The sequence below is a fragment of the Dama dama genome, chromosome 9 (assembly GCF_033118175.1).
Source record: "Dama dama isolate Ldn47 chromosome 9, ASM3311817v1, whole genome shotgun sequence".
Classification (NCBI taxonomy): domain Eukaryota; kingdom Metazoa; phylum Chordata; class Mammalia; order Artiodactyla; family Cervidae; genus Dama; species Dama dama.
The window spans coordinates 95,267,127-95,292,175 of NC_083689.1; the positions used below are offsets into that span (position 1 = coordinate 95,267,127).

Consider the following 25,049-nt stretch of genomic DNA (forward strand, 5'->3'; position numbering starts at 1 on the left):
TGACAAACACAATCAACTAAAAATGGCGTAATGCTGCCCTGTTAAACAACCTTTAATCCAGGAATCTGAGGATTCTGACTATGTGTGTATACGATAATAGCTACAAAATGTTGCCAGTTGTGGTGTGACAACTGGACTTCCTAGGACTCTACTGATACTGCATCTCAGAATCTTTACCATGTTACTTTTATTAACAAACACCAATTTTTAGTAATCAATAAATCACTCAGTGGGTTACTAGTAAATACCCCATATGGAACATAAAACTGAACATCATGTGACCCTAAAAACAAATACAGTAATGGCATTTTAGATGAGTTCTCAGTCCATGAGGAGAATGTTTGAGGCCCGCTACAGGTTGAATGAACTCTACTCAGAGAAAGTGAGTTAGAGCCATGTACAAACGCCCACAAGCACACTAGTAAGATATATAAGAATGGAATATGGAACCACCCACAGCACTTTTCTTTAAAGAATGACTGGACATTTAATAAACCAACAACCATCTCATAAGAAATTTTACATAGTTAAAAGAATTGAGCAAAACATTCAATCACTTGGTTAATGGTTGAGATGTTGATGAAGTTGAGTATGACTATCTCAAAAAGGATTTTAATAGCTGCCAATTAAATTGCTGTCCAATAAAGAGTTAACAGTTTTTCAATCCTGATCCAACTCATCTAGCATACATCTATGAATCTGTGACATTTTTCTGCTCAAAAATCTTTAGTGCTTTTGCATTTCCTGCCAAATAAGAGGATACATAAAATTTGCCAATTCAATTGAAGTGTATATAAAATGGACTTATACCTGAAATATTTGTTTAAGAAATTCAAGAACTAGAAAACTTGAACATAACTAAAACTATTTAAGAAATATTGTCAATAATTAAAATCTTCCTGTATCTAATTTTAGTGTTATACAGATTATACCAGCGTGCAAAAAAACGATGAACTTTTTGATGTCAATAACGTAATACCAAAACATGACAAGGCAATTGTAAGAAAGAAAAAAACAAAGCCAACTTCACTCACAAACATATATGCAAAAATTCCAAACAAAATATTACCAAACTAAATCCAGCAGGGTATATTAAAGATAAAGCATTATGACCAAGATGGGCTTTTTCTATGAACTCAAAAGTGGGGTACTATCAGAAAATCAATTCGCATAATTCACCAATTAGCAAATGAAAGACAAAATTCATATGATCATCTCAGAAAATATAGGAAAAACATTTGATAAAACTTAATATTTATTAATTTCAAAAATCCTAGGAAGTCAGCAATGGAAATCTAATATGATAAAATGATAACACGTATCATTGTTATTTACGGTAAAACATTAAATCTTTCCCTTTCAGATTGTGAAAAAAAACACAGCACTCACTTCCATCACTTCAGCTCAATGTTTTACCAGAAGTCCTGAACAGAACAGTAAAGATGAAAATAAAACATAAAATAAATGATTTGGAAAGGAAGAAATAAAATTGATATTACTCATAGATTTTTCTCTATAAAAAATTCAAAAGGAACTACAAAAATACATAAAAATTAGTAACTTGCTGAAAACTAAAATTTTGTATATTTTACTATTAACCCATGAAATATATTCACACATATTTTTAAATATTTATTATTATAATAAGCTAGACAATCTATTTCTTAACCTCAATTTAAAACATAAATCCTTAAATTAATTCAGTCTTTCAATAAGATCTTTCTTTTTTGATATGGAAAAAAGAGATAATTATTCTGTTCTATGAAATGTATTCTCATATTCAAATCAAGTTAAAATGAATAATAAATTCAGAAGACTAGAAAGCAAACGGAGCCACATATGACTTTAAGTTTCACAAAGACAGAGATGATGTCTTGGGTAGGTTCCCCCTAAAAAATACTCAACCAGAGAAAACAGATTTAATTCACAGCAAGGGGTCAAGGTGAGGAGAGGAGAGAGACTGTTGACAGACGAGGACAATAAACAGCTAATTCTAAGGGACAGTAAGTATAGGAATCTGGCCACAGTTACTTTTAGAAAGGAAAATAAGAGAAAACACAGAACCAGGTAGGTCTAATTTAATACGTCAACAGCCTCAGTGGCCGATGGCAGGCGCAGAGGCCCTAGCAGATTTACGGGTGAGTTTTCTGTGGTGTCTTGTACTCTGAGGACATGTATTGAATGGTGAATGCATCAAGTCTTCAACTGCCTGGTGGGTCAGGGTCTTTTTACTTCGTTCACTTCCATTTCCTTTGCTGTTCCCAGCAGCTTTCTCGATGTCAATTTACATTAGTATGGTTTTCACAACTAGGTAAAAAAATAAAGTGTCTATGCCTAATTAAACACTGAGCTAACACACTGGTAGTCACTTCTATGTTGAAATTTATGATGACTGTATTTAGATGACCTTTCCAATTTTATAATGTATGGTCTGCAAATGGAACGGCAAGCATTTTAAGATATAACTGAGAACATTATAATATTTGCACATAAGAACATTATTTAATATCAATAATAACTTTTACAGCCAAAAGTGAATTAGACTTAGGAGATCATGAGAGACTAGTAGGTAACTTTCCTTTCTTTTCCGTTTTTTTTTTTTTCCCCTCAGAAAGACTGTGAAACAACAGAACAGTCTGTGCTACATACATAATTAAGACAGATGTTCTCAATCTTAATTTTCATAGCTAACTTTGACAGCCAAAGAAATGCACTTGTCTTTTGTATAGTCACCCATTTTCTCTCAAACGTGTCCTATTTTTCTCATCGCCCACTCTGATTGCTCAGAAAGAAAGGGGTGGTGGGATGGAGCCTATGAATGCAATAGCGAGAGCTCTGCCGCATTCTTGGTAGGTCACTGAATAGAAACAGATATAATAGAAAGTGGCCATAAAATCATTTAATAGTCCACATAGCATAAGCGTTTTTATGCATTCCTCACTCTGCAGATCAGTTTTCACTGACTTTGTCAGGTCTTCCATGACGGAAACCAAGTTGATCACATTAAACAATAAAGGAGTGGCTAACAGGGACCTTCCTTTAGTCAACTCAGGCTTGAAAGCATAGACTTATTTTTTTATAAACAGAATAAAATACAAGGAAATATGCTACATTTTGATGACACAACCAGGTGCTTTACCTGCCAGGGCAGAATCTGGTGTGCATGTCTTTGTCTGCATCTGGAAATAGGAAGCCCAAGCAAGAAGAGCAAAGGCAGCCTTTCTGCACGTGTGCTCAGCTTGGCACCCCCTGCGTCTGGGTTCCTCCCCATCGGGGGTGTCTCAGACATAAAAACAGAAGGCTAACCCTTCCTGTAAGTGGTCCCAGGAGCCTTAAAACCGCAGACCTCAGACACCACAAAGCCAGGAGGGAACTGTCTTCCTGTTCTCTGCAGTGGAGTCTGTCCTTTTTCACACCCACATCCAAGCACGCTCTGATCGCATCTAAGCTGTCTTCTCACACATCTGCCAACACCTCAGCCACGAAAGGCCCACTGGGGTCTGTAGTCACAGCCAGCTGCTCTCGTGATATTCTGAATCCCAGCCATGCGGCTCACCTGAGAAGAGAACAGGTGCTGGAAAGATGCTGCTGGAGACGTGCCGGCTCTCTGCTGCTCTAGCGCCCAGCCCCTGAGGACCCTGGGCGGCAAGGCCTGCTCCAGCCTCCTCTAGCTCCTTTCTCCTGCTACAGGGGCTCCAATCCTGCAGTGCAGATCAGGGAATGTCTTTAGGGAGCGCCAAACCTCCCAGTATCCCCAGTAACTCTAGTTCCTTCATTACTACTCTTGGATCCTGGGACAACTAATTCAAATCCAGTCCTTCTCAAGCCCACTCTAGAGGATGATGGTATCTTTCTCTTTGGGCGAATCCACTGTGGTCTGATCCCAACCTAAGCACTGCCCCTGTCCCCTCATACCACCAGGAGGACCTCACCAGTTACGCACGGGGTTTTGGCCATGTGTGTAGCTGGGTCATCAAGGGAAGGCTGGCTAAGAGAGAGAAGAAAGGCAGGTCTGGACTGTGGCTTGGTGAACTCACATCCCCCAAGGAGCGAATGCAGAAGTAGAACCACAAAGTCTAGAGGGGGAGCCGAGAGAGCTCATTTCTCATGGTAACCATGCAAATATAGACTTAATTGGAAGGGAATGACCTGGTGAGGTGGTTTGGGGGATGGAGGGACAACAGGCTGACATTCCTCATGGGGAACATGGCAATGTCTTGGGTTCAGAAGAAGTCCTGTGGGGCTCCAGGGGCTCCAGGAGATTATTCTCAAGGAGAGGAGACAGAGGACTACAGGCAAACTGAATGCGCTGGAATGCAGGGGAAGAGAGAGGGCAGGGTGCTCATCTGCAGAGAAATATTGAATGAAGGTTTGTGCAGAAATTCACACAGAGAGCATGCTCAGTGAAGGCTAATTGGAAAGGTGGTGGGGCCAAGCAGGTCCACAGATACCCCTGGGTTTACCTACAACTCCCCAAAGCTGATGGGTAGCACGTTACAGCCCACCTGCTGGGCTCTGAAGGACAGCGAGGTTTGATAGTCACTGATGAGGAGATAGAGTAGATCTGAATCTCCTGGGCAGCTTTTGTAACAAATACTGTTCTGGGTACCTTACCTAGTTTTCTCTAATCCTCATAAACTTAAAAAATCTCACCAATCAGGATGCCCACCATCAGAAAGTCTACAAACAATAAATGCTGGAGAGGGTGTGGAGAAAAAAGGGAACACTTCTCCACTGTTGCTGGCAATGTACATTGGTACACTGTAAAATGGAGAACAGTACAGGGTATGTAAGTTCCTTAAAAAACTAAAAATAGAGCTACCATATGATCCGGCAATCCCATACCTGGGCATATACCCACAGAAAACCAGGGTTCAAAAGGATAGATGCACGCCAATGTTCACTGCAGCACTGTTTACAATAGCCAAGACACAGAAGCAACCTAAATGTCCATTGACACATGAACGGATAAAGAAGATGTAGTACATATATATAATAGAATATTACTCAGCCATTAAAAAGAAGGAAATAATGCCATTTGTAGCAACATGGTTGGACCTGGAGACTATCATACTAAGTGAAGTGAGTCAGACAAATATCACAGGCTATTACTTACATGTAGAATCGAAAGAAAATTATACAAATGAAATTATTTATAAAATGGAAACAGATTCACAGACTCAGAAAAACTAATGGTCACCAGAGGAAAAAGGTGGAAGGGATAAATCTGGAGTTTGGGGTTGACATACATACCCTTTTATATTTAAAATAGATAACCAACAAAGACCTATTTTTTAGCCTGGGAACTCTGCTCAATATTCTGCAATAACCTAAATGGGGAAAGAATTTGAAAAAGAATAGATATATGTATACATAAAATTGAGTCACTTTGCTGTACATCTGAAACTAATACAACACTGTAAATCAACTATACTCCCATATAAAATAAAATTTTTAAAAAGGTCATGGGAAACCAAGATTAAATCTACACATCTCTTGACTCAGCTTAAAAGTCATCTTCTCAGAGTCCGCTTTCCCGAGCCCATAATCTAAATTAACTTCCCCTATTACACTCTATCATCGCCTGCTTTACCTAATGTCACTCAGTATTGCTGATAATTTGATACTCATTAGAGTGATTAAAACCTCTTGTTGGCATACACTGTGTTCATTTTTATCTGCTAAATGTGTCCCCGCTGTATCTGGCACAAAGGCTCTCAGAAAACAATTTCCCCCTCTTGAATGCATGGAGAGGAAGGCACTGAAATAACCAGGGACCTGCGCGTGACTGCTGAGGCCCCCTTAGGCTGAAAGGTTCACCTTATGGGATTGTGGTCACTGCACAGGTCAATGGTCTAAAAATCAGAATGGCATCTATATTCACATAAGTGAGACCATCTTAAATAAAACACTAGATTTTTACTGAAATCTGGCAGTCCTATGAAAGGTGAGCTTTATATTTTGCTTCTCTGCTGAACTTCTGAGAAAACAGGATGGGAAGAAGAAATATGTACCTGTGAAAGTTCATGTATCTGTGCTCTTTCCTGGTATTTTTATACAGAAAACTGCTAGAGACATTTTAATAGGTTTATGAGAAAAACAAGTCTTCCTTTAGTGTAAACAAGTTTAACGGGTATATGGGTTTCTTTATGATTGGATTTCTCAGAGACTCTAACATGAGACTATTCATTACAATTCTCCTTCCCCTCTCCCTCTCTGTGTGAGCATGTGTGTATGTGTGTTGTGTTGTCTTTGGGGGTCAGCTGGCGTATTGATGATAAGCACGTTTTGGCTTTGGTTCTGGAGGCACCAGTGGACCCCATTCTTCTCACCCCAGCTAGAAACAGTTGGACTAGTTCCTCTTCTGTTCCAGCAAAATCAGTACGAAGAAGCTGATCCCCTCAGTCCCACAGTACAGGACTATCCTCCTGTTCGGCTAAATCCTGAACAAAACAAGTTCCATAAGGCTGAGGAAATATAAACAAGAGCTTGTAAACAAGATCCCAATCAATCACTCTCCTGCCAGATTCACCCTGCATGGTACAGGCTTTTTTCAATTTTTGCCTGAGACGGTCTCACATGAATTGCTTGCTCCACAGATGGCTAGACTGGGGTGTCTGTTTGTATTATGATGTGAAAAGCCTTGGGCATTGTGGGAATACCAGCAGCACGAGGGGGCTCACCTTACACTCCATATCTGACCTACACTAGCTCGTTCCAAATAGGATATTTTCATTCTCATTTTCGGAGGAGGAAACTCAAGCCCAGAGACGTCAGTGTTCTCAGTCACCTACCATGTGGGGAGGACTACATTTGAACCCAGGTCTTCCAGCTCTTGTCTGATGGCTCAGACGGTAAAGCGTCTGCTTACAATGTGGGAGACCCAGGTTCGATCCCTGGGTAGGGAAGATCCTCTGAGAAGGAAATGGCAACCCACTCTGGTACCCTTGCCTGGAAAATCTCATGGATGGAGGAGCCTGGTGGGCTACAGTCCATGGGGTCGCAAAGAGTCAACTGAGTGACTTCACTTTCACTTTCACTTCCAGCTCCACGCCTGTCCACTCTCCACCTGTTTCCATGGGATGTATTAGGAAGCCTCTCTCAAGCCTGGTGCTACCTGCCCTTTCTGCTCCTGTTACAGTTCATCATAATACCCTCAGGTCACATCGCAGCTCACCGGCCCAGCTCTCCCGCAGAGCTGAGCTTCTCAGGAAGCCCACCACACCGCAGACCAGGGAGCCTCTTATCTCTCTCTTCTCCTTGGGCGGAGGAGGGGTCAAGCCCACACGGTGGCAGCTGCCGAAGGTATTCTTTGACCAAGAGGCAACAGGCTCTCCGTTTCCTCACCGCATTTGTTTTCTCTTCATCCAGCCTCCTGGTTCAACTGCTCTCCGCTGCTGAGGCTTGGTTGCCAAGCTTCTCAGCACAGCCGCGCAAGAATCCGAGGAGTGGATTCGGGTTGGCCTGCCTCGGCAGCCACACCCCTTTCCACCTCAGGCTCCAAAGACGCTTTTAAAACAACAACAACAATTTCCTGGACTCTTATGTTGAGTGGTGCCTCTGCACCCGTGCTCTTACCCACCTGGAAAACACCAATACACCCTGCTCGATGTAGCCTAAGGGGCATTTCTGTGAAATTTTCTCCATCTCCCACTTCAGAGGTTATTACTCTCTGCCCTGAGACTCTGTCCTTTTCTCATCAAACCCGCTCAGAGAAACAGCACCTTGGTTATTACTGAACAGTATTATTGAACGAAGTTAACAATCTCAAAGTCAAAATTATTCTTACACTCAATCTTGAGCTCATGTTATGAGAGGCTGTCATCCAATTCCTTCACTTCATGGCAAATAGATGGGGAAAAAGTGGAAACAGTGACAGATTTTATTTTCCTGGGCTCTGAAATCACTGCAGACAGTGACTGCAGCCATAAAATTAGAAGAAACTTGTTCCCTGGAAGAAAAATTATGACAAATCTAGACAGCATATTAAAAAGCAGAGAAATTACTTTGCTGACAAAGGTCTGTATAGACAAGCTATGGCTTTTTCAGTAATCATGTACAGATGTGAGAACTGGACCACAAAGAAGGCTGAGTGCCAAAAAATTGATGCCTTCACACTGTGGTGCTAGGGAAGACTCTTGAGAGTCACTTGGACAGCAAGGAGATCAAACTAGTCAATCCCAAGGGAAATCAACCCTGAATATTCATTGGAAGGACTAATGCCACTTGACGCAAAGAACCAACTCATTGGAAAAGACCCTGATGCGGGGGAAGATTGAAGGCAGGAGGAGAAGGGGATGACAGAGGATGAGACGGTTGGATGGCATCACTGACTCAATGGACATGAGTTTGAGCAAGCTCTGGGAGTTGGTGATGGACAGGGAGGCCTGGTGTGCTGCAGTCCATGGGGTTGCAAAGAGTCAGACAAGACTTAGCAACTGACAAACAAAAACAGGGACAGAGACCCCCAAGGGAACAGTAAATTGACATTTCTCAAACCACCTTTTGCAGGACATACAGTCAATGAGAAAAATGTCTAATTTGTGTTTCCCAAGTGTGTTTCATAATGTTAATAGGTCGTATTATGAAAATGGATTTATTTGGGAAATATTGGGTTAAGGAATATTAAACAACCACTGTCCCCAACTTTCAAGCTTTTGATGCTTTTTTTTTCTTTTTCCTCCAGTGTGAATATTCAGAGGGGGAAAACAATCTGGTGTGTTTTCCAAAGTTACTTGATTACGGAATGCTGATTTCATAGAACTAGCATTTTGAAGAATACTCTGGAAAAAGTCTCTCTTCCTCACTCACCGCTGCAGCTGCAAATAAGAAGCCAAATCAGGCACAGACTTTGCTGGTTTGTATCTAAAAGAAAGAGAGTGGACCAGATTATCTGGTGCCGTCTCTACCTGGGCCATCTCCTAAGAGAATCTTCCACCTGGAGAGGTAGAGCACCCTGTGACTTGACTGCCTCTGCCTGGGTGTGGTCGACCAGCTTCTGCAGGAGCCACGCAGAGAGGCAACGGGCTGGGAACTTGCAGCTCATCATTACTTTGATGACAAAAGTACAGTTATTAGTACAGAGCATTGTTCAATAATTGTTCCCATTTATTTGATTGAATGATTTGAAGTGATGTGTATGTTGTTTCCTAATACAATAATTCCCATTTATGGAGTTTTCTGTCAGTTTGATGTAAGAATTTGTGTTGAGGTTCCGGAAAGTTGGAGGCGGTGGAAAATCTAACCAGTTTTAAATGTGCGAGAGTGGTTAAGTGTGGACCCACCTCTGCAATTACAAGTGCATCTTCATGGCCAAGTGCATAGAACAAAAGTAAACGTTTAGGTGTTAGGAGAAGTTTCTATGGAGAAACTGTGGGTTAAAAAAAAAAAAAATACCCTTCCAAAAATACGGTAAAAAATGTGTGTGGCTGAAAGGAAATTGGGACAAACTTAAGTTGATTTATACTGTGCACAATTAAAATTTTAGTATGAAGTGAAAGGGCTTCCCTGGTAGCTCAGTTGGTAAAGAATCTACCTGCAATGCAGGAGATCCCAATTCGATTCCTGGCTTGGGAAGATCCACTGGAGAAGGTATAGGCTACCCACTCCAGTATTTTTGGGCTTCCCTTGTGGCTCAACTGGTAAAGAATCTGTCTGCAATGCAGGAGACCTGGGTTTGATCCCTGGGCTGGGGAAGATCCCCTGGAGAAGGGAAAGACTACCCACTCCAGTATTCTGGCCTGAAGAATTCCATGGACTCTATAGTCCATGGGGTTGCAAAGAGTCAGACACGACTGAGCAACTTAAAGAAGATGAAGTGAAAATCCAATGCAGCATTTGAATACTAAGTTCAGAAAATGATGCTCTCAGTGACTAATAGAGTAAAAAGATTGCATTGTTGCATGTGAGAATTCCAGGTTCAGCTTGACTCTGTTGTGAGCTGGGTGTATATAATCTTGGAAAAGTCATTTAATTTGCTTATGCCAGAATATTCTTCATTTGAAAATATAAGGAGTTGAGCTAGTCTATCTTAGTGAAGTGAAGTCGCTCAGTTGTGTCTGACTCTTTGCGACCCCATGGACTGTAGCCTACCAGGCTCCTCTGTCCCTGGGATTTTCCAGGCAAGAGTACTGGAGTGGGTTGCCATTTAAGGCACCTTCTAATTCCAGAGGCGGTGAATATGAATTACATGCTGCTCAGGTAAAGGAAGAAACCAGAAATTTTACAGCTGGCACACTATGTTGAACTTATTTGACTTATTAAATAAAATAATATTGTACTTTTTAGATAAAACTGCTATTTAGCTTTTCATTAACTTTGTCCTTAATTTTTGTTTAAAAAAAAACTTCAATTAAAATAGTGAAATGTAATAGCAGTCTTTCATGAAAACATACAAAAAATAATAGACAAGATGAGGAAGATCTCAGAGTACAATTAGATACGTATTTTAATGTAGCAAATAATAGTTTTAAGACGTTGTACATGTACATGTGAAAGTCACTCAGTTGTGTCCAACCCTTTGCAACCCCATGGACTATACAGTCCATGGAATTCTCTAGGCCAGAATACTGAGTGGGTAGCCTTTCCCTTCTCCAGGAAATCTCCCCAACCCAGGGATGGGACCCATGTCTCCTGCATTGCAGGCAGATTGTTTACCAGCTGAGCCACAAGGGAAACCTTTTAAGACATTAGTTGATTTCTTTAAAAGTCATATTAGTGTCTGTTACATAAAAATCACCCAAATGGGACCTCTACCCTCTGCATCACCATGTAGGACCCATGAACAAAACTATTTTCTAACACATTTGCTCCTCTCATCTCGAACTTCCATATATTTTTCACCCTATTTAGTTTTGCTTGTTCAAATATTTTGACAGGAAAATTTTCTATTTTTTACCCCCTTGGAAAAGTTGAAACAATAACCACCTTAACACTGTCTCTTGAAAGTGACCTAAGAAGTCATATTCCCTGTTGATATTAGTGACTTCCTGGTAGTAATCTGGATATCTTTGGAACTGCAATATCCTTTTCAAAAACTCTTGAACGTTAATATTCTGTGCCATTTATCAATGATTTAAAACAGATATTAAGGTTACAGTCTTCTTATGCCTGGTGTATTAATGATTCCTTATAGCTATTTACACATTTAGCATACACATTTACCATGATATAGTCATTAATTAATTCATCATTCATTAACTAACTATCTAACTGACTAACTTCATTGTGTGTGTGTGTGTGTGTGTGTGTGTGTTGTCTCTCTATCTATAGCATAAACATTTCTCAAACTCCAGGCATGGGCTTAGCAAAAGCTTTCTAGACAGTATGGCCAAATAAACTTGGAAGTAATTGTTTCAGAATTGATTTCAATATTCACAGCAACCACTGAATTGATAATGAAAAAAAAAAAGTACAAGAATTCTGTCTTTAAAAAATTCCTAGTCGTTGGAAAATGTGAGCGAGGCTACAAGATGACTCCTTCATCTGAAGAATGTTGAAACTGAGGGCCAGACTCTGTGATATAAAAAGCAGGTCCACTGCTGACCAGGGTAACCCTTGCCCATGATTGCTGACATGGAACATGCTATTTGTAAGCAAGATGGTTCTTGAGAAAACAGTGAGCCACAGGACTCCAATGCAATTCAAATAACACAAGACACCTGGACACAAAAAATTAGAACATCTTTGAATAGTGAACATATGCTACGGTGTTTAGGACCAGGGAAAAGAATATTTATCCAATAATTTCTTGCTGATTGGGATTTTTTTCTTTTTTTTTATGTTTTGTTTTTAATGATTGCTTTGGATCAAGGATAAAAGTGTAATTTTTGCAATAGAGTTGCTCCCATTGTCTAAAACTTGCATATATTTTATTTTTGAGCAGATGTTTTTACAGGAATGTTTTCTCCGTGTTTTCCCCACTGGAAAACTTGAAACAATAATGACCTTAATACCCTTTCTCAACATCTGCAGCATTTCCTAACCCAAGCCCTTAGTCACCATTCTCATTTTGGAAACCAACCCTTAAAATTGACTGATTATGCCAAATAAATTTTGGTTCCCAGACCTCTTATTTGAGCTCTCTAATGAAATTTTGTGGAAAAACAAAGCGACAGTTCTAAGACTGAAAGAAGTCTATATTTTTAAATTATTTTTAAAAATACCTTTCTTTCCTTTGATATGCTGCTTCAATTGTTTCTTCTGAATTTTTATTGTCTTCCACAATAAATTTTAAAATAGTCAAATTCTGACAATTCCCATTAATTTGGCTGTTCACATTTATTTTGACCTTTTAATTTTATTATTTCTCTCTCTGCATGTGTGTAACATTTGTCAATTATGTATGTATATATCTGTATCAATTTAGCTTTTGAATTAAGGAAGTAAACCAACTATGGTTCCATAGTATAATTGAAGAATCTCTAACATGATGCAGTGGGAAAAGCTTGTGGCAAGAAATGATTTATAGATATGTCAGTTTTATATTGAAAACCATCAGATGATGAAGAATGAGATGAACTGAAATAAATGGTTTTACATTTAACATTTCATTCCCTTGTGCTCACAAGTTCAGTAATAGGCTGATCCCAATTCAGTCTGGGCACATGAGTCATGACTCAGAGCAGATCTGGATGTGCCCGCTCATTCCCACTGTCTATCCATTCATCCATCCATCCAGCTGGCCAGCCAACTTGCTAGGAATCCTTCCTGAGGGTTCACTGTGTGCTAAGCACTGTGCTAGCACTGAGGGTACAAAACATCCTGAAGCAAGTTCTTGTCTTTGAGACTTTAGGAAACATGAGGGTTTGAAAGTTACCCAAGAGAACGTAAATTGATAGAGCCACTACAGAAGACAATATGGAGAGTCCTTTAAAAACTAGGAATAAAACTACCACACAACCCAGCAATCCCACTACTAGGCATGTACCCTGGGAAAATCAACATTGAAAAAGACAGAGGTACCCCAATGTTCACTGCAGCACTATTTACAAAAGCTAAGACACGGAAGCAATGTAGATGCCCATTGACAGATGAATGGATAAAGAAGCTGTGATACATACAGACAATGGAATATTACTCAGCCGTAAAATGGAATGCATATGAGTCAGTTCTCATGAGGTAGATGAACTAGAACCTACAGATGAAGAAAGTCAGAAAGAGAAAAACACATACCATGTATTAAAGCATGTATATGGAATCTAGAAAGATGGTACTGATGAACCTATTTACAGGGAAGCAATGGAGACACAGACATAGAGAAGAGTTTTATGGACACGGGGTTGGGGGAGGAAAGGGTGGGATGAATGGAGAGAGTAGCATGGAAACATATACACTACCATATGTAAAACAGATACCAGTGGGAATTTGCTGTGACCCAGGGAACCCGAACCAGGGCTCTGTAACAACCTAGAGGGGTGGGAAGGGGTCAGAGATGGGAAGGAGGTTCAAGAGGGAGGGGCCATCCGTGTACCCATGACTGATTCACAGTGATGTACGGCAGAAACCAACGCAATAGTGTAAAGTAATTATCCTTCAATTAAAAATAAAATTTTTAAAAGAAAATTACCCAAGAATTTCAAGCATAACTTGTGGAATCTTTGGAGAAGGCAGATCAAAATGGATGTAGTCACATAATGGACCTAAAATCCTTCTACTATTCCTTCAATATGCTCCTTCTCACAAATGGCTTTTATCAGGAATTCTTAACAGTTGACAAAGAAAAGGGGACAAGACATTAATTCTCCCTTAAAACACACAAATTTCCAGACGCTTTCCTAGGACTGCTGACAATGTGTGCATTGAAAGTTGTTTTTCTCTCAAATATATGAAATCTTTTCACATCACCCAAGACAACGATCCCCCCTAGGAGGACTAGTTACATCTGTTCATTCTCGATGCATTTTGCATTATTATTAGCCTCATTTTCTATGAATTCCCAAATAACTTCAGTTTGTTTCTGGTTCATAAAGGCCTGGGTTTCACCACAAGTGAGAATGCTGTAGTCATCAAAATAATTAAATGTAGTAACATTTTTAAGATTTCTTTTCCTTTCTGTTGTACTTTATAGCAGTCACTTCATATTACTGGGATCAAGGTAATCTAACTGGAGGCAGCATAGAACATAAAGAATCTTGGCTCTGAAACTTGACTACCTAGGTTCAACTCTGATCATTAGAATACCATTTGGGTGATTATTGGGATAAGTCACCTAATTTATACCTCAGTTTCTTCACCTGTGAAAGGGGACAATAGTAATAGTGCCCAAATCCCATGAGGTACTTTTAAGAAATAAATTAAGACAGTTCATTAAAATATATTATACAGACTGACTTACATGTTAGCCATTATTGCTATTTTCATCTTAGAAATACTTGTGGAGTACAGAATTTGTTTTGTTACATTTGGGTATGCAGTAAATTGCCATGAAGGAATATTACTAATCCATCCCACTAGTGAAATGACTCAAGAAAAGGGAGACCAAGTGACTGATTTGAGTACCTCTACTGAATTAAGATGGAATTAAAAGCCAATAAATCATCTCTGAAGCTTTTCTACTTGACTGTCTCTCAAGGGGGTGTTCATTACCAGCCTTGGCACTTGCAGGCTCCTCTGGTAGCTCAGCTGGTAAAGAATCCACCTGCAATGCAGGAGACCCTGGTTCAATTCCTGGGTCAAGAAGACCCCCTGGAGAATGGACAGACTACCCACTCATATTCACAGGCTTCCCTGGTGGCTCAGATAGTAAAGAATCTGCCTGCAATGTGGGAGACCTGGATTTGATCCCTGGGTTGGGAAGACCCCCTGAAAGAGGATATGGCAACCCACTCCAGCATTCTTACATGGAGAATCCCCAAGGACAGAGGAGCCTGGCAGTCTCCATTGGGTCACAAAGAGTCGGACATGACCGAGCATCTAAGCACCGCACTTGGTACTTAGGACAATGGTGCCTCTGGACTGTGTGATTGACCTGAAAGTGCTTCACCCACCTGGGTGTTCACAGGGTGAGTAACCAGTATTTACAGAGTACCTATAGGATGTGTGGGACTGTCATCTAGCATGGGCATGTTTTGTCAACTTTGTAGATAAGAAAACAAAAATCAAAAGAAGACACGGGCTTCCTTGTCAGTTCCAAAACCACAGGAGGGATCAAGGGTACAAAAAATACTGCTTCTCCCACTACCCACCCTACAGGCCAGAGCTCTGTCCCTCAGATCACACACAATCTCACTGCACTTATGTTTAGCGAAGCTTTTCAACTATTCATCAGTTCAGTTCAGTTGCTCAGTTGTGTCTGACTCTTTATGACCCCATGGACTGTAACACGCCAGGCCTCCCTGTCCATCACCAACTCCCGGAGTTTACCCAAACTCATGTCCATTGAGTCGGTGATGCCATGCAACCATCTCATTCTCTGTTGTCCCCTTATCCTCCTGCCTTCAATCTTTCCCATCATCAGGGTCTTTTCAAATCAGTTTTCCTTTATCTCCTAACAGTTATAGATTTATGCAGTTCTTGGAATCAAGGTACACTTGAATTTTATTACAAAGCAGAGCTAGGATCTGTTCATAAGGTTGCATGATGTTAAATTCCACTTATTTATTGAAGGTATAAATTAGAACACAGGAAATGAAGATATATTATATACTTTTCATGAGAGGCACATTTTTTATTAAAGGAAATGGTGACCCTATTTTGAATTCTTAGGAATGAGATATAAACCTTATTAACACCACCAACACAAGAAACCTTTTAATTAACTTGTCTTCCAATTTTAGTGTTAAGAGGCTTTAAAGAAAAATTTTCTTTATGACTCTAATTTGTTCATTAGCATCATAGGATATATGTCATTAACTTTTATAATTATGAAAAGTCATTGTTCTCCCATCTCATATCTCTGAAAAATAGTGTCCCATAAATATAAAACAGCCAGAGCAATTCTAACAGAAATGAATGGAAGTTCATTTGTTTTTTAAAATTTTCCTAATCTCTTTTTAAGGGTAACCTTTGGAAGAATCTTTTTTCTAGCCACTTTCAACAAGCATCAAAACAATCTACCATACTATCTGCAGTTTTAAAAGCTACAAAATCAATCCCCCATTCATTTCACATGTTTACTTTTATGATTCAACTCTCCAGAGAAGAGCTTGGACACGTCTACTGTGGCAATAGCTAAGAGATTGCAAGACTCAGATGCTATAGTTTGATAACCACTCCACAAATTTGTGCTCTGTTAACCTAGATCCAATGAGAATTCTCAGCCCACAAAACTTGTAGACAGCGCAATATGTCTTCTGTGAAACATTCTCCAAGGATATAGTTTCTGATAACGATGTGCATCAATGCTGCAAATAGTATTTATCTTTAAAAAAAAACAACAACCAGAAAAACTCTTAACAGCAGGAAACAACTAATCTTGTGATCAATTTCTAGCTAACCGAGGAGACAAAAAAATCCAGGTTCAGGTACTAGTTGAGCGAAGTTAGGCACTTTCCTTAAGCATTCTGGACCTTAATTCCCTTCTTTCTGAAGTAAGAAGATAAACACATCTAAGTTCACTTCCAAGTATCTATATAATTCTGTATATCTTATTCAGTGATAGTGATATTGACAAGCTCTGCTGAGTTCACAAGTGCTTTCTCACAAAGTCTCATGTGATTTTCAGAAGTAGATGTGACCCTCACAGATTTTCAGAAGTAGGCAGGAGAGCAATCACTATTTATTTTTCCCAGTGAATGTGCTGCTTTTGCTATCCAGTAGGATTCACTAGAGACTCTAAGATGTAAAGCATAACCCAGAAAGATTTAGTTTTCAGGAGTCAGAAAGAGTACTCTATAAGATAATTTCTTCCTATTCTGTACTTTCTCACCCTGAATCCTTCAAACAAAGCTTTACTTAAAAGAAAAATATTTTAAAATTTTATGTTATGTGCTTCTGCTAATGTAGTCCCTAACTGGGTGTTGATTTTAGGTTAAAGATAAGATGCAATTGCCGAAAGATAAGTATCTTTTGAGTGAGGATCAGTTTTCTCTTGCTGTTTGAGATTTTTCAAACAGCACTGAGGCTTAGGTAAAATTAGGTTTTTATTTTTATTTTTGGAGCTTACCTTTGCATACTATTTTTATAGAAGGTAGAAATTCACGAGTAAAATAGTTTACAAAAAAAAGAGAAAAAAGGAGACCCTCACTTCTGAAAATAAATGGTCTGAATCCAGAGTGGAATTCTGCATATCTCTGATATCTTGTCAGTGCTTTTCCTTCAAGAAGATACAAAAACAATTCCACAGAAACATATATAAAACATTACAGTCAAATAAAATTATATAACAGATACGATACTACCTTTTTGCAATAATTCTGTAAGGTAGATAAATTTGTCCCAACCATGCTCCCAATTATTCTTTGTCTCAGAGGTCAAGGAATTTCCTGAATAATTGAAATCTAAAAGACTTATTTTTGCCATTAGATCCAACCTCTTTCTGACCTCGCCCCCCACCAGAACCATTATGAGAGGTGAGAAATAGAGATGGTGCCCCATTTGGTCTATTCACTCCCCTTCTCTCTCTGCCCATTACCCACACTTCTCTTGGATGTGCAAAGAAGCAGGAAAACAGCCAAAGGATGAGGAGAACAGAGAGGAAGGACGAGAAGCACTCTAATCAGGTAATTACCAGTTGGCTGTACAATGTCATTGAAATTAAGTCTACATTTGTAACAGAGCATATTATCAAAACTTGAATTTTATAGCGTTTTATCAGCCTGAGTTTTCATTCACAATAACAGTTTGGATGGCCACTATAATCCAGATTTAAGAATCTGAAACAGTGTCAACTGTAATAAGATATGCTTTTGTCTTGATGTAGATTATTACATTCTATCGCTTTATTGACATTTCCTAATCCACATATAGCATAAGGAAAAAGTCTCAAGGAGAATATTTAACAGAATAGCCCTGCCCTTGTCCAGGCATAAAAGCAGAGTTTTATATATATCAAACATCAGGTTATTCTATTTATAACTTCTTGTGTTCTCATCTTTTGGGATATGTGCCTTTTCACTATGCAAAGTCTCCAAAGCTCATAGAGTGCTAAGTCATTTTCTTTTTAAGTTTTTCTTTTCTAATTCAGAATACTGCCTTTAAATATTTGGAAGCTAAACTAATTTTAATTTCCTCTTCACGGAAGAGGAAAACTTCATGCCTTCACTTCAGCCTTTGCAAAACATGAGTTATTAAATGTATATATCTAATGGAAAATAACCTCCAAGTTGTAGTTAAAATCTAGCAGTTTTGCAGTGGGCATAATTGTGAATAGAAACGAAATAATCTCTAAGCATGACAGTGGGTCAATTAAGAAGAAGAAGTACTCCAATGCCAACTGTCACTAAAGATAGAAAATCCCTTTAATTCATCAACAACTCACAAATTCACAGCTGTAGCTCTCACAATCAAATTAACCTTTTCTACTTCAGAAGAATTTAAAGGCCTTAAATATGACTATCCAGAGTGATATGATACCAGATACACCTTTAGCTCTGATTTGATACCATTTCTTTAATCAATAAAAAATCAAGACAACACTCCTGTTTTCTACTCCCACCTTTCCTCAGCAATCTTCAAGAATTTCAAAAGCAAACCTCTTGTCCACTTCTCTAATCCACAGATTTCTCCATCCATACAATGTATATATGAGTGTCTCCAACAACAGCTCAGGAAACAGACTTATGATAATAAACTCATATACAATTCAAAACAAATGGATGAGAAGTTTAAAAATGATGACCTTTCACTTAAATAAAAAGTCAAAGCAAGAGACACTACTTTTCAACTTTCTAAAAATCACTAAGACCACTTTTTGTGTAATGGAGAAATACAGTTATTGAGCTATCATTATTTTAAATAAAATCCAAATATAATCATAGGAATTTTATGCATTTACATTTTACCTTTAACCAAGATGACAGGGTGGCAAGAAGAAAAACAGTGATTCTGGTACTACTTAATTCTTTAAAAAATACAAAGCTACTACAATGTTTTCACATCTCAGGCACTATATTGTTCATTAAAAACTATCATGCAAGCAATATCAATCTATTAAGTATCTCACAAGTAGGCTGTACCATAAATTCAAAATTATTTGCACAAGAATCTCCAAGCCACCTTTAAGATCCTGTGAGAAGGCATTGTCTGAGGCATGATCACATACTACAACTGCCACGTTAATTCAAGGCTGCCACAGTGAGTAAATCAAAATATAACACTTACCTTATTATAAATAACTGGCAAATTACAGGCACCTTTCAGCTTGCAGCTATACAGCATAGTTGATTAGAAATAAACAAACCATCTTTCACTCCAGGGACAGAACTGCATCTTCAGACTTGGCTTTCGTTACTGAATCCCAGCAAGAGAGGCTGTACCCCTCTCAGAGGGCGAGTAGCAGCCTCTTCGCAGAGAACACTTGCTGCTCTGAACAGCAGCGACTTAGAATGAAAGTAAGAGGAACCCGTGGTGTTTAAATACCGCTGCTTCACATTCACAGGATATGACTCAACTCTCTCTCAAACCAGTAGGGATAGAGTTTCCCCCCGCAAAACTGTTAGATTACATAACAAACATCACATTTGGGGGTCTCACATGTTTACAAACTAAAATTGAAAAATTTCACCTGCTAAATCAGACATGCATTTTCAAAATCACCAACTTCTTCCCCATGGCACAAACCACACATGGAAATTTGAATAATAGCAGGGCTCAGAGAAAAACGACCCTGCTTGCTCTCTGCAATGAATTCATGTAATGTTATTAAATGTGTGTGAACTTGCCAACATCGCTCTGACAGAGATATAAAAAGGAGTTTCACTAACATTTCATCAGTGCAAACAGTATAGAATCAAACTCTTACTTTATTATTCAAGAAGTGGCAATTCCACAAAACACAAAAGAATCTCCTTCACCAAGTCGAGAATGGAAATAGATCTCTGCGGTTTGCTGTCGCTGATTCCCACAGAAATCCTGTCCTACGCTGTCATTACCTTGTACTGCTAGCTCTGCCTACCTCTCCAACTCAATCTTCCTTTATCTTTTTCTCAAACATTTCCACAGGAACATGACTAATGAGAGAACTGCTCTAGCAACTGTGGCAATGTTCTCTGCTTTCCCTACCATCCAATGCGTCTTAACTCTGAGCTGTATTAAATTTGATCACACGTTGAATTATTATATTTGGACATTTCAGTCAATAAATATTATAGACTTAGATCCTTGGAGGAGAGTCTACTACATAAATTCAACTGCCATCAGCAAGAACAAAAAGATGAAAACATGCATATCAATAGTAGCAAGTAGACCAGGACTGTTCAACAGAAAGATAAATTGAGTCACATGTTTAATTTTAAACATTTTAATCATATTATAGAAGGGAAAAGTAACATGTAAACTTAATTTTAATAATGTTTATCCTAATATATCTAAAATATTATCATTTTAATCTATAATCAATATAAAATTAATTACTTTACAATTTCTGTACTAGCCTTGTGGAGCTAATGTATATTTTACATTTAGAGTATATTTTAATCTGAACTAGCTATATCTGCATACTCAATGGCTAACACATGGCTAGTGGCTACCATATTGCATAACGTAGGTCTAGAATTTGGGGTTCATTCTTAGTCCTCAGGTTGCAGTTCAAATGTTGTCTCTTCAGAGAAGGCTTTCCTTTACCACCTTACCTGAAATGACCTTCCCCAGTTACTTTTCATCTCATGTTCTTTATATTTCCTTCATGGTAAACCACAACCTGGAATTTTCTTCTTTGTTTATTTACTTATTGATAGTCTGTGGCCCCTAACAAGAATGAAAGAAACTTAAGAGCAGGGAACTTGTTGTAGTCAGTATTTTATTCCCAGCCCCTGGCATGGTGACCAGTCCATAGCAGAATTTAATAAACATTGTCCAATAAATGAATAAATAAACTATAGAATCTGTACTAAGGGTTGGCAAATAATAGAATATTAACAAATGTGTTTTAAGACTAGGTGTCTATCATGTCATTGATACAATCTATCATTATCACTGAATATTTAGCAAATACATTGGGTAACACTTTCCTGAACCGAAAAACAATCTCTCTGTTATAGTGTTAATGGTCCTTAATCTATAATGTGTTTTCTTTTTACACACAATATTATATATAAATAATACTTGTTTCATTACTCTAGCAAAGATTTGGAATGAAACTTATAAGAATCCTTTGGTCCTTAAGACATAAATCTGGATACCATTAGTAAGTCCATCTTCTACTCACAAAAACATAAAAAAAACCACTATCTATAAGACATTTGTAGTGACAATTATATATTTGCCTGAGCAGCACACATACCTTCCCCTTCTAGTATCATAATCCTGATTTTTATCTAGCAAACCACCCATTCCACTCTCCCTCTCAATCTGCGTGGTTTATGTTATGCTGACCCAGCCTCGCAAGTGGGCATGTGACCCAGGCTTGACTGATCAGTATAAATTACCCACAGAACTACAGTGACAGGGTCAAGAATGGACACAGGACCCAAGCTGGTGAAGCAAGAGCCACTCCCGCACTTCTGCTGATATTGAGAGAGAGGCTATAAAGTCGATAGAATGTAAGTGTGGAACTGCTTGTTGACATATTTGCTACCACAGAAAGTGAGGTTGTCTGAAAATGAGGCCACCCAAGGGAAAAAAAGCAAAGATGAGAAAAGAAAATTCTGGCCAATGCTACTGTAGTTCCTAAATCTTGCCATTCATTAAATCACATTTGCCCTCTGTCGTAATGATGGATGTACTGGAATATTCGCTGCAGAACTTTTTGTAGTAGTAAACAACCAGAAACTTTGCAATAGGCCATGAAGAGTTAAGTGTTAAACAATGAGTTAACTGTACTAAGGAATATTATGTAGCTAATTAATAAAAATAAAAAGGCTATCTAGATGCACTGACATGCGAAGATCCCTAAAAGACATTCAATGGAAATAACATGTTTCAGAAAAATACATTATCCCAGTTATGGGTACATAAAGTTTTATATACAAAGTCACAGAAAAGGACATGGATGACTGCATACCGACTGTGGACAAATGGTCAAGTCTAGGAAAAGAGATTTGAAATAAGAGAGTGACTGGAGGAGGACAAGGAGAGAGCCAGTCATTTCACTTAGTTTATCTATTGCATCAATCTCATAAAATGAAAGTGAATTTGTATACCCCTTAGGTAAACTGAAAAGAACATGCTACTCTTTAAAACAGAATGTTTGATATTTTATATTTCTCTACTGTACTACATTATTCTCACTCTAAATGGACTACACTTACTTATTGTTTTTTTTAAAGCAAAGTAACAGAAACGAGAGTGCTTTTCTCTACAACTCTCTCCAATCTTCATCAGTCCAAACTTATGCATTATCTAATTTTTCAGTCTGGCTAGAAGATATGTCAAGAGAGACAAAGAGAGGGCCGAGAGAGACAGGAACCCACAGCAAGCTATAAGAGGCCCTCCAGGGCACCTTCTGAGATAGGCTAAGGTCTTTGATTTTTTTTTTCTCTTGGCCTCCTGAAAGCTCTTTTATTGACTTCATAAAAATATAGCTTTGATTTATTCAACTGTCAACATATCGACAGCCAAATATTCATAATTATATGCCTTACATTAATTTAGTCAGTCTTGGATCACTGTAAATAAACTGGCCTATTATTTGCTCAGTGAAAGGCTTCTGGTCTCTGAATTGGGCAGAATTGCTTTCCTAACTGGGGCTTCTCTGGTGGCTGAGATGGTAAAGAATCTGCCTGCAATGTGGAAGACCCAGGTTTGATTCCTGGGTTGGGAAGATCCCCTGAGAAGGGAAATGGCTACCCATTCCAGTATAAAATCTAAACCTTGGTTGTTTGTTTGTTTGTTTTTTTCCGGCTTGGTCAAGTCCTCAAAAATCTTCACATTATCTTAGGTACCACCCATGCTTTTGTATTCCCCTGGGTTTCCACAGTATTCCTTCCTTAAAAATCACACAGCTAATGGTACTCAGAGTCTGAGACAGGAGTCAGGCCCTTTTCAAGTTTAGTAAAGCTAACCAGGATTGGAATTTACATAGTGCTGCCACACTGATGTGTTTGCCAGGCAGTGAGTATACCGCTCTATTTTATTCTCAAAGCCTACTTATCCTGATAACTGAAACCTCCTACAGAGTCTGTTGACTCTCTTGAAAACCTTCACATAATGCAAAATTTGCTTCAGATTTCCTGGAAGAAATAAAACATTACGGATACAATTAAAGCCACCATATGCTCCTGCCTATGCCATTTCCTCCTTAGGTAAACACTCTATAGGATTATCTTTTATCATTCCCATGCATCTTTTTTATATTTCCATTAAACATGTGTTTATCCATAAATAAGATACTTGTTTGCATGTTTTAAGCTTCATAAAATTGTAGCATGACATGTAGATGCTTTAATTTTTAGTTTTATTTTTTGCTTAGCATTATCTTGAAGTTTTATATATTAACAGTTCTAGACAGTGTAATCTTTTTAATTGCTCTTTAGCATTCCAATTCATACACCCATTCCCCTATTGGTAGATTTAGGTTATCTCTAATTTATTGCTACAATTTTTCCTTAATTTTTCATATTATTTCATGTGGGATCTTAGTTCCTCAACCAGAGATCATACTTGTACCCCCTGCATTGGAGGCACAGAGTCCCAACCACTGGTCCCAACTACAGGGACCAAGGAAGCCCCTTTTGCTACTATTAAGCTACTCTAATTCTTTTACATGTGCAAGAGCTTCTCCAGAGGTGGACAGGATTGTAATAAGAAGGGATAGAATTGTAGAGTCATTGGATATGCACAGCTGCACCTTTACTGGAAACTGTCAAATGACATCCCAACATAATTAGACAATTTACAATTCAGCCAGCAGTGTACAAGAGTCTTTCTTTCTCTAGATTCCTACTATCTCCACAATACTGGTATTCCAGACTCTGACATTTTTGTCATTTGTTTGTGACTGGTATAGAATCTCAGGGTTTTAATTTTGGTTTCCCTAACTACTGCTGAAGTTGAGCATCTGATCTAATTACTATTGGCCTCTTCCCTAATAGGTTGTTTTTCTTTTACTTACTTTTGGACGGTCTTCATATACTACAGTTCAACTCCTTTGTCAATTATATGAGCTATAGAAATCACTTTTCAGAGTGTAGTTTGTTTTATCATTGTTTATAAAACTGCTAGTGGTTTATTATTTTTAAATTTTATTTTTTTTTAATTTAAAACTTTATTTTTTTTCAGTTGCTTATCTATATTTCTTGAGTCAAAAGAATGGTGAAAATTCAACCATTATTCCTGAAGCATTCCCAGCAATAATGTCAGATTGCACATCTTAAAGGGATCTGAGAAGAACTCCTATTTCCAATGAGTTCAATTCATCAATTACTGAGTATTTGCTATGTGCCCCACACTGTGTTAGACAGAACACACTTGAAGCAATCCTTAAGAGAGAACATACTTGAAGTAATCCTTATAATCAAGAAATATGAAGTCTAATTGAGGAAAAAAACTTACAAGTAGATGATAATGATGAAATAGAGAAATAACCATGTGCTAGAGATTGTGATAATTCATTATTTAATTTAGGAGTAGTTTAATTAAGATGAAGTAAATGTTATTATGAGAGATCTATACAAGATGCTATGAAGCAGAGAGAAGAGAATATGTTATTACCTTGCACCCTAAGGATTATTCAAAATACCAAGTAGTTAAATTTGTAGTACTATAGACCTGTGAGCTATAGGAAGATCTACAACTGACATTTCTCTTTTCTCAAGCAAATCTATTTTCCCAAATATATCACTCATAAATTAATCCTATTTAGAAGATTAGTAGGAATTAAGGGGCAAGTTATTCATTGGGAAAAGAAATACGCTTCCTTGGGAAAGCTAATTTCTTTTTACAATCAATAATCCAATTATATAATGACATTTTCCTGCATTCATCAGAGACAGTTACCAAAAAGCCTGCAATTC

General features: G+C 38.3%; 1 protein-coding gene across 12 annotated transcripts in view; it reads right to left on the reverse strand.

Annotated features, from left to right (window-relative positions):
* The window catches only part of MCTP1 (multiple C2 and transmembrane domain containing 1), a 556,529-nt gene that overhangs the window by 342,075 nt on the left and 189,405 nt on the right, over nt 1–25,049 (reverse strand). Inside the window, exon 1 of one of the 12 annotated variants that reach the window (XM_061152027.1) lies at nt 19,261–19,467. The exons of the other annotated variants lie outside the window; for them this stretch is intronic. Within the exon in view, the coding sequence (XP_061008010.1) occupies nt 19,261–19,317 (57 nt within the window). The 5' untranslated portion in view covers nt 19,318–19,467. Of the gene's footprint in view, nt 1–19,260; nt 19,468–25,049 lie in introns of those variants that run through there. 12 annotated transcript variants of the gene reach the window in all.